General features: G+C 35.5%; 1 protein-coding gene across 2 annotated transcripts; it reads right to left on the reverse strand.

Annotated features, from left to right (window-relative positions):
• Nucleotides 1-7,254: 7,254 nt before the first annotated feature.
• On the reverse strand, nucleotides 7,255-8,977 carry LOC105137756 (paired amphipathic helix protein Sin3-like 3). 2 transcript variants are annotated; one of them, XM_011043611.1, is made up of 3 exons: nucleotides 8,727-8,977; nucleotides 8,032-8,581; nucleotides 7,255-7,804 (listed from the first exon to the last, which is right to left on the reverse strand). In XM_011043611.1, exon 3 carries the CDS (start codon nucleotides 7,792-7,794, stop codon nucleotides 7,342-7,344), a length of 453 nt encoding a protein of 150 aa, XP_011041913.1. In that variant the 5' UTR covers nucleotides 7,795-7,804; nucleotides 8,032-8,581; nucleotides 8,727-8,977; the 3' UTR covers nucleotides 7,255-7,341. The 2 variants fall into 2 exon arrangements, with proteins under 2 accessions (XP_011041913.1, XP_011041912.1); XM_011043610.1 differs by having other exon boundaries at nucleotides 7,255-7,803; nucleotides 8,031-8,977.
• Nucleotides 8,978-11,319: the final 2,342 nt, after the last annotated feature.

An 11,319-nucleotide genomic window follows, 5' to 3' on the forward strand; every position in this document is an offset into this window, starting at 1 on the left:
AGCTCACATAATTACAAGCTTCCAAAAGATTTTCCTCTTCCTCCACCTCCAACTTCTTTCTAATATATAAAGACTTTTGTAATTGATTTTATAGTTAAATTAATAATATAAAACATGTTCTTCAATTTAAATTTGTTGTTTAATAATGTTTGATGTCAAATTATTTGATCTAACTAAGCATGTATTAAAAAGATATTACTAAAATATCGACGAACATAAAGATTATGTTGGTGATTCCGTCAATAATATAGACTTATTTTCTTCGAAAAATTATAGAGAGTTGTGAACTATTTGGATATAAATAAATGGTTTCACCAATTTAATTTTAATGTTAGCGATTTTATTAGGGAAATCATCGATGATAGATAATACATTACCAATATTATTCCATCATTGACCCATTAGTAATATTTATTGATGGATTTACCAACAGAAAAATTGATCGCCAAATATTTTATTGGCACATATATTTTATTGGTGTTTTCGTTAGTAAGTAACTTCACTGATAAAATTATCGACGAACTTGATATCGTCGACAAGAAACTCATCGATTATAGCTTTCCATTGGTGAATCTGTAAATGATTTATATATCAATGGAAATACAACTTAACCAACAGAATACTCCAGTGGTGAAAATAAAATATTATATTGATAAATCATCAATAATTAACTAAATATTTATAATTTTTAAGTAAACAGTTGCTCCATCACCAATTCCATCAGGCTATCTTGCAGGATCTCTCATGTGAAGAATATTCACTCGAAGCAGCTAGTCTAAGAACATCGACTGCGCACAGCTGTTAGAAGAGGTTCCGGTACATCCTTTTGAGTGCAATATATCACTATCAATTTATTTATCAATTTATCTATTTATTCATTTATTTTAACATCATTCTATTTATTAGTAATTTATTTATTTTAACATCATTCTATTTATTAGTAGGCTACCTTTGTGTTTCCTTTTGTTCTAGTCTCTCCCACATTAAGCAATTGCACAAATAACTTAGAACTGCCATTCCTTCTAAATCCTAAGCATGCTAGTGCACACCAACGACAGAGTAACTTATGGAAATACATATTTCACCAAGAATAGGGATGTTCAAATCATATTCTCACTTTTGTTCGAGGCACAAAGAAAATAAAACAACCTGTAATTAATTAATAAACACCCTCTACCTTAAAAATAACGTTGTTAGTTAATTAATGTAGCTCATGTTCCAAATAATTTTGCCACCATCCATAGAAATTACAAATATCATACAAAAGAGTTCTTCGTGTTCTCTGCTGAATGATTAATTCTCTGTGGAACCTGTCAAGAGTGTTTTGAGTGCTGCCATCAAATCCTGATGACCATGAAAAAGAGTGGCCATGTCGCAGTAGAAGTCATGCTTGCTCTTATGCCCTTCTTTGTACAAGTCGAACTCACTGTGGAAATCTGCGTACACATATTCATGGTTCTCAAAGCGTTCTGTGATCAGATGCCTCATTGTTGAAGTTTCTGCTTCCATACTGTTAGACTCGAGGAAAGATATTACCCTATCTTTAATCGCTTCAGAGTGCTTATTTGTTAATGTTTTCACGGATTTTATGTCCTCTCTTATGCATTGCTCATATCATGTTTTGAATCGGATTTGGATTTACCATGCATAATCACAATCCTTATCGAATACGGATTCTGAGAAAATATGACGTCTTCCAAATAAAGTCATTAATTATAGGGACAGGAATCCGAATTGAAAAGGAGAAAAGTTGCTTAATAAACAAGCAAAAACTTTGGTTATAAGGTTTGCTTGTGACAGTATTTATCTCATTCTCCATGTCCTAGGTACTGCAGATTTTAAGACCTTCCATCTCCTTTGTTGAAAATTTTCTATGGAGCCTGTGCACTTCAATTTCACATTGAATCTCCATGATCTTGATGCACCCAAAACCACCTACAAGATACCACTCTTTCATTCTACTGTCCTTCCAGCCTGTACAACCACCAGTTCCTGCATCAATCAAAATGCGAAGATTTCATCTGAACTTGAAAATCTTCCTGGGCAAGGTGATGGCGCCGCTGTCTACAAATTACAAAAGAAGATGAAGAGAAAGAGAGAGTGTAACGATAAATATGCTACGATCTACTTGAACAAGCTGAGTGCCAGGTTTCAGGATCAGCCTGAAAATATACAGGGCTTTAAAACGGTCATGGCAGATATCATTGGTCATACTGACAGAGATCAATCTGGTCGACTAAAAGACATACCCGACGATGCCCTAGACAGAATAGCGGCAATCTTTGAAGGTCATGATGATCTGCTACGTGACTTTAACTCTTTTTTGCCACCTTCACATCAACTTAGCCTGGATGATGAGGAGGAGGAAGATGAGGAGGAGGAAAATGAGGCGGATGCAGCAGAGGAAAAAGAACCTGGACTCATAGATGCTTTGGATTTTTTCAAGAAAGTGAGGATATTGCGTGGCATGGATTTCTATGAAGCCTTCCTGAGGACTTTATTTCCACTCAATAACGGGAGCAGGAACCCGGATTATGTCTATAAGGATGCCCTTGCGTTATTGGCGGAAGAACCTGATTTGCTCCAGGGGTTTTATAGATTTTTGCCTGCTTCTAAATCAATCCCTTTGGCATATCATATGCCATATTCCCAAGGTTTGGATGTTAACAACAAAGGAGCAGTGCTGGTGAAGGCTGTCAAGGAGCAGAAGCATTCTGAAAATCTTGAGGTTGTTGAAGAGAATGATCATAAGAAAAGAAATTTTGTCAACAAGGCTGGAGGAGTTGTAGCGGGAGGTGGTGAGAGTGTCATAGAAAAGTGTATGAGTGATGGACTTTGCTTCTTTGGCAAAGTTAAGGAGAGGTTGTCTTGCAATTTCCGTTATGAGAGATTCTTGAAGCTTCTCTTTTATTATACAAAGGAGAAGTTTGAAGAGAGTGAATGGAAAACTATGGTTGCTACTATGATTGGAAATCATTCTGATCTCATGGATGAGCTCAATGATTTCATGGTAAAATGCAAGAATATGCAAGAATCAAGGAGATGTGAAAGAAGGGACCGAAAGAGAGCAAAACATGAATCCCAGGTCTTGAATGATGAGTTGGTTTCTGTTGCCTCAAGAACTGAAGACTATTCCTCTAACATCAGGAGCCAAAATCAGAGACAGAAAATCATCGTTCAATGTAAAGATGATAGAGATGAGATAGACATGCTATTTACTTGGTTTAAATCAGCTGTTGAGTATGCAGAGGAACTGGGGGATGGCAACGATGAAGGGAAAGTTACAAAGGGGAAGAGGATTCACTTCCTAAGATGTGTTGAACGTTTATATAATGATCAAGGCCTCGAGGTGCTTGATGTTTTCGACAAAAATCCCCAGCATGCACTGCCTATCTTAAGGCATCGCTTGAAGCAGAAATTAGAGGAGCTTAAACACTGGCGTGATGATCTTGAGAAGTTATGGGATGAAGTAGTCTCTCGAGTTTATTAAAAATCATTTGACAAGCCAGATGATTACTTTTTCTTTGTAATTTTCACGTGCATGGTTGAATGGAATTTCTGGATATTTGTGTTCTCTATTTTTGGATTTCTTATGTATAATATTATTATCATTTTCCGTGGTGAATCATTGTTGTTAATTAGAACTTCTGAAGCCTATGCACTCCATCCTGCTTATCATGATCAAATCTGCTTGAGTCTCTGTAGTTGTACTCTATTTTTATTAAGCTCTTTGTAAGCATTATTAAATTGTGAAGTAAGAAGTGTTTGAGGTTCTGTGCTTGATTTTCAAATAATAGTAAAAACAGCAATTCTCTACGACAATATGTGCAGTAAAACTGACCAGAATTCCCAAAAAGTAAGTACACAATACAGATGGATTCATCACAGCATTCATGTGCTTATGAACTGGAAAAGCCAATTCTAAGACGATCAACAGCCGTTTTCACTTGAGTTGACAGCGACTCAGGCCACAACTTGTGTGTTCCATTAGTAGAAGCTTTAACTGGTATTGAACGACTGCTGATGGATAAACTCCACTGTTTCAAAAACCAAGATATCCGACAACATATAATCATTAAACAAGGAGTAAGATTATGTCTGCGTTAAGACTCATTTCAGGTAGAAATATTGTTGAAAATGATGACAGTGTATTAAGTTGTGTTCTCGACACCAGGTTATTCCTGGCAGGGGATATGATTTAGTGCAATTGTTTAAACTAATTAATCTAGATTCATTATTTAAATATTTGATGAATATTAAAAATAAATAAGATCTTTATTAAAATTAAATATGTTAAATTATGGATAAAGTTAATATCAAGTGTAACCATCGATTGAATTGGCTACAAGAAATATATACTAACAGAATGTGTAGCCAATGTCTCCTCAGTGGTTCCTACTCTTGTCTTGACTGCAAGGTGCTTATGATGACAAGAAGGGGTAGCAAGCAAAAGTTCACCACAGAATGTCTTGAGTATAATGCCTCATAATCAGATTTCTGAAAGGGTTCCTACTCTTGTCTTGACTGCAAGGTACTATATGATGATAAGAAGGGGTAGTAAGCAAAAGTTCATCACAGAATGTCTTGGGTATAATGCCTCATAATCAGATTTCTGAAAATCACTCCTTTTCCAAGCTTTAAAAGCTGCAGACTAGATTTGGATGCTATCTTGCCTGCCCAAATGACCCCAAATCAAACATGAACAGCTCTTTCGATGGATTGAACTGCCTCGTGATATGCTTGACATTGAGAAGGATCTCTAAATGAATGGGATGAAGCCAGCTACCAACACTGCAAAGAGGAGGGCAGCAGACCTGTTTCAGGGCATTTACTCAAAGAAAAAGATCAAGAACAAGAAGCATCGGATCAGACAGATCACTAACCTGACCAAAGCACATCTTCCAGAATTTTTTAAAAATCTTGGTTCTTGATACTTCGGAAGTAGATTGCTCCATTGTTGAGCTCATGCTTATCCGCAAAGATACACTACTTTCATATGGAAAGTGGCTGCATGTGTGCTGAAATGAAGTTGAGCGAATAATGTAGACAGGATAAGTTCTCTACAGTTTGCACTGGTGTGTCTAGCTTGTCAGAATTTTCATATATGTTCGGCATGTTCGCATCAGTCATTTTAGCATAATTTTTAAATCTTAAGTGTAATTTTTCATCCCTAGTTACTCAAGTCTTTAGCAACCTGCAATACACAATTCCCATGAACAAGGAAAATGTCGAAACCAGTTCAGGAACAATTATTTTAGATGGAGATCAAAACACCTTTTGTTTAGAAACAAAATTGTGATTATTAAGCTTATCTTCCATGAGACAATAACAGATTAATTTGGTCTTTCAACGCTCGTATTTGTGACAGGTCAAACAATATTTGAAACTATTTCTGTTAGGACTTGGAAAACTGCAATCTTTAATCAAGGCTGGAGGGAATAGCAAATAAGAAATAAACAATACATTGACAACAGGTCGCAGGCAGGCCCTTGTTCTTTACATGTTGCCAGTAGTCAGGAAGTTTTTATTAGCACTTTAAATTCAATAAACTATTTAAAATTTTCCCTCACAATGCTTTAGAGGTTTTACATTTACATGAGCCTAATCATGCTTTCGGATGCTCCCTTAACAATTCTTCATTGGATGTATTTAATGCATAGTCTTTCTATGGCATACTTTGTACTCTCTGGAGAAGGAATTGGTAGTGGTAGCTTGAAGAGCGTTGGAGCTGAAGTGAAAGTACTGGCCTTGCTAGAGCCATGGAAACTATTCTGTTGGCTTGGAACAAATCACAAAAATATCAAAAGAGTCTCCTCACAGAGGATTTTATTTCTTTACTTAAAAGTGCTACGTCTGATGTCTATATGAATCTTACACGACTTCCATATGGTTTTATACTGAGTGATCAGAGGATGTTATTTCCATAATAAGAGGAGTCGATGGAAAAACTGGAGATGGGAGTGGTATTTCTACTTCTGCATTCTGCAGAATGATATTCTGTGTAATTGTCCTGAAGAACATCATAAAAAGTTGATTAAGAAACACCACGTTATTAGAAACTGTAGGAAGACAAATCTATAACATGTGACCTGGAACTAAAATTTCTAGTATCATATTATCAATTGGAAGAATGCAGTGGTATTTCTCAACATTGAATAATTACCAGCTTAAATGTTCAAGAGAAGAGTGGCTAGGATTAAGGATGAGGGATTGAATTGATCCCATGGTGTTTCATGGATTTTGGTTATGGGGGTCAAGCAACTTTCCTTCAAATTTCTCTTCTACTCTAGCTGTTTGCTTGGTTTCTTTGCATATTTCTCTGATTTTTGTTGAACTATCTGGACTGCCTAATGATTTATACTAATTTCTAGCATATGCATCCGCTCAAATCCATCTTTATATTCTTTTAACTCCAGTTTTTGTTCCAAAAGAACTTTGAGGAGAGGCAGTGCATGATGAGGATCAACATTTAGTGTGTGAAGTACCTCAAGACCCTGATCACCACATAAACGTTCAAGACACCATAGAAAGATCTTCCGATTCCCCTTTTCCATTTCATTATCATCGATGCCCTTTTCCAATTCTTCTGCATATTCAACAGCTGAACTAAACCATCTAATTAGCATGTCCATCTCATATCTATTATCTTCACATTCTAGCATGATTTTCTCACCTTCATTGCTCTTTCTAGTGGAGAAGTACTTGGATCCTGAAGGCACCAATAAAAATCGATCATTCAACACCTTCAGTTCGGGTTGCTTTGCGTTGTGTTTAGAAGGAAAACGATAGTCTTTTGGAGATATCGATAACTAGGAGTGCACTCTTTGCACCGAGAGAGATGAAGTCGAATTGACTTATTGGGATACTTTTCCCTCTTTCTGTCCTCAGATCCCCTTGTTTCAATCCTCTGCACTTCATCCTCTTCCTCAACCTCACTCCTGGATACCTGAACATTCTCAAAGAACGAATCATAACGCTGGAACTCATCCATGAGACCAGGATGCTTTCTAATCATAGCAACTATACTTTCTTTCCATTCATACTTCCAATCCTTCCATTGATATAATAGAAAAACATCTTTAGTAAAGTGTAATAGCTGATCTCACACGATAGCTTCTTATGAAAGTTCTCGAAAAGCAAAAATCCATCCTGCAGGAGCTTTTTTTACGACGTGGTCACCTGGTTCCACTGCAAATCCTCTCACAAAATTTCTTTCCTTATCGTTCCCTTGAACCACCTCAATCTTTTCAGGATGCTGCTTCTTCCGCTCTTCACCAGCCTTAATTAGTACTGCTCCGCTGTTTTTCACATCTTTATCTTGAGAATCTGGACTTTGAGATGCTACCGATGAAGGTGCTTCACAAGCTCGCGTAACTCTATAAAATCAGCATCGTCTCCGCACAGCGGAACAATAAATCTGAAGAGATCACTAATGCCCTTGGCATTTCTTAAAATCTTCGCAAAATCTTCCCAAACCTTCTTGCCACGCATCCTCAGCTTCTTTGTAAAATCGTGAGCTCCTTCAAATCCACGTAGTAGTTTTGTTTTCTCTGCTAAAGCAGCCGCAGCTTCCATCTTATCCTCCTCCTCCGCTACCTCTGCTGCCTCACTGTCATCGTCTTCATCATCATCATCATCAACGCTAAAACGATGCGAGGGCAGCAAGAAAACGTTGAACCCCCGTATCAGGTCACGGTGGCCTTCAAGAATTGCCTTCAGTCTTGCCAAGACATGGTCAGGTAAGTTTTTCAGTCTCCCTGAGAACTCATCTCTTAAATCCCTAATATCTTCCATGACCCTGTAAAAGCTCAATAATTTTTCAGGCTGGTCTTGGAACCTGAGTCCTAGTTCCTTGAGGTAGATTTCGGATTCCCTGTAAAAATCTAAACATATTTATTTTCATTTTCTTTTGGTAAAGCATTAAGGTTTATGCTATCCCGAGTGATAACATATTAATGGAGAAATTTGATGCAATACGAGGAGAAATTATCCATTTGACAGTATATTGATATTTTTTCCAGCTACTGTCTGTCTTAGGTTACACACACATGAGGGTCATGAAACTTCCTCTCAGATGTTCTCTGAGGTGTAAGATTTTTGCAGTTCAATGCATTCATTGATTGTCTGGTTATTCATATCTTTCTTCAGGCGATCCACTAGTAAATTTAGCTGAAGTTCGGCTTGGACTTCCTTGAACAGCTTTCTTAATGATTGAAAATGGTCAATCTCACTCGGTCAACTCAAGCCCGTTTCCGGCAAGGGTTCCTGTGAATGGATTAGCAAAACCAGCAAGGCACAATAGCTGATGAAGAACAAAAGATGGTCCGAGGAGATTTCTGTCCAAACAGTTAAGCTCACCCTGAGATGACACTAAATTGAGTCTGATTCGACGTGAACAGAGTGACTCTGTATGTCTTAGTTTCATCATCCTATTTGCAATATGAAGGTTTTTTGACAAGCAAAATCAACAACTCTTCGTATTCCTATTCCCATCACAAGATTACTGCTCGCTTATGAACACTGAACACAGTGTTCTTCAATGTTTTCTCTACTGCACATTTACGTGCAGGCAACATCCAATCTTTCAGAGGACACAAATCGTTAACAGAGCAATCACAAGTAGTATGAACAGTATAACAGAAGTACATAGTCATCATCGCAGAATAACATAGGAAACAGGAATGATCAGGCCAGTAGAACAGGAAGATGGCTAGTTGCAATCGCACCTGAGAAAACTACTAATTCATTTCCATTGATGATCCACAGAAAGTTCAAACATCAAATCATGTTATGCCATAATGCAAGTTTAAGAACCTATCCAGATCTCCATGTCTTAAAACAAAGTACTGGAGATGACTGGGTACAAATTTGACAGAAACTGAACTTGACTTCACTAAGCCAGTAGGAATTTGGAAGATCTTGTGACCCCCTCCATGCATCTGCGACATGGCATCAATTTGTTCCCCATTCTCTAGTCCCAGCTACACATGCAAATCAAAATTAGAAGAGAATCACCGAACTGAAAAGAACCAGAATAAATGAAAATCAACATTATTTGCGGTAATAAAAGATAAAAGCATAAGTACCAAATCAAACTTCAAGTACAACAAAGCTCTTTGGTGCCCATGCAGCCAAAGTTTTCGATTTACTTGAAGTTAACTCATCCACGAATGCTTGCAATTGCCATTTTTGTTTTTCTTTTGATATGTAACTCTTTAATGTTATCAAAGAAGAGGAAGTAATCTAGCAACGATAATCTAAACAATTGAAAGAATGCCGAACAAATATGAGAGTACAAATTAAAAAATAAAAAAAAACTTTTAATTTCAAATATTTGATATGGTTATCAAGATAGCAAAAGAAAACACTATAATAAGATAACAATAACGTATTGTCTTTAAACTTTAAAACACTCTTTTAAACTTATAAAATAATATTTCTTTTATAGCCTTGTATCATAACCTATATTATGTACTTTTGAAGTTCATTTTAATCAAATAAACAACATGCATTAATAACCAACATTTTTTAAATATAAGAGATATTTTTCTATAAAGAATCATAGCGTATCACATAATTGCTCATTATTTTTTTTAAAAATAAAAGATATATTATTTCTTTTCTCTTAAAATACATTCAAATAATTATTAGAAATCCCAAATTAGATACTAGTCCTAAACATTTAGATATTAAGTTACTTATGATTAAGGAAAGGTAGAAGTTACCTTTAAAACAACATTTCAAGTGAAAGGTTATCCTTACTTGTGTTTTTTCTAATTTTATTCAAATGCTATAATATTTTAAGCTTATTTGTAATTTGTTTTTTAGGGCTAACATCGGTCCCTAAAAATAAAAGACATATCAAAAAATAACATTAGTCCTAAAAAATAGAAGATTCATCAAAACATTGACATTTAACCCTAAAAAAAGGGGTTACGTCCAAGTTGGAAAAAAATAGGCATAATGCATATTCTTTTTAAAATTTTAAATCAATCCTTTTTTTAAAAAAAAAAACAAAGATGTGTAGACGAATAGCACATCCTTTTTTTTTTTAAAAAAACAAAGATGTGTAGACGAATAGCATTTATCCTTGGAAAAAGAAGAAGAAGAAGATTATGTTGGAATAGCTATAAAATCATCATAACCCATAAATAAGAATTGGACTTTAGACTCGTACATGATGACTAGATAAATTGGGTGTTGGACCCACATTATCATCGTTTTTTATATTTATTTTAGTTATTTTACAAATACAAGTATAAAAAGACAAATAAAATACCTGAAATTCCCAAAATCACCTAAGTGTCACTTTAAAGGAAAAATATTGAAATACCTTTGAAATTCTTTAGAAATTACAAAAATACCCCTACTAGTGCATTTAGCTCACTAGTGACCACTGTTGGAGAGGTTAAATTTTTTTTAATGGGATTTCAGGCCACAAATAGTAGATTCTTGTAGATCTCAGTGAGTAGATTCTAATAATGGTGGTGGTGTTGGCTGTTGATGGTTGATGCGAGAGAATTGATGATTTGAAGCTTCTGGTGGCCGAAGATGTATCAACTTTTTTCCAACGAGATATGTCGTCAACAATGATGAATATAACTTGGGGTTTGCTCACGATGAGTAGAGGAGTCTTTATATGGTGGTTTTGCCGTGAGATATGACTTGAGTCGGGAGATTTGAAGAGAGAGAGTCATCAGTGAGGAGTGAGAGCCTTTAGGGTTTGCTACAGTATGAATGCGATTATTGTAATCTGGTGCACCTGAAACTTGTGGACCATTGTATCACTTTTAGATGAATTGAGCGTTAAAATTGATCATTTAGTTGTTATTGGGTTGATTTGAAAATTGATCTTACGCTATTGGTTGATAGATTTTTTGCTTTGGTGTGATAAGATGCATTGTATGTTTGGTGCACTGGGTGACATATCAAGATAGGATCAAATGATAGATTGCTAAAGAGGTGTGATTGATTTGAGTTTTAATCTAGTATATAAGCCCTATCAGACATGTGAATGGTTTGCACTAGCTTTGTACTCAAGATACACTACAAGAGACATGAAGTCTCTTAAAGAAATCTTAACCCACACCAACTACTCCATTGAAAAAAAAAACTTCTACATTATTATTTTTTGATATATATATATATATATATATATATATATAACTAAAAACTCAAATCAATATTATAAATGATCTTTTTCAACTGGTAAAAATCAATTTTGATTGCTAAAAAATTAATTTCAAACACTAAAACATATTTTTCAACTAGTATCAACCCAATGAACTTGGTTTTGACTAAAAATAACAATTTTGACCT

This window comes from Populus euphratica, unplaced genomic scaffold (assembly GCF_000495115.2).
Source record: "Populus euphratica unplaced genomic scaffold, PopEup_1.0 scaffold163.1, whole genome shotgun sequence".
NCBI lineage: Eukaryota > Viridiplantae > Streptophyta > Magnoliopsida > Malpighiales > Salicaceae > Populus > Populus euphratica.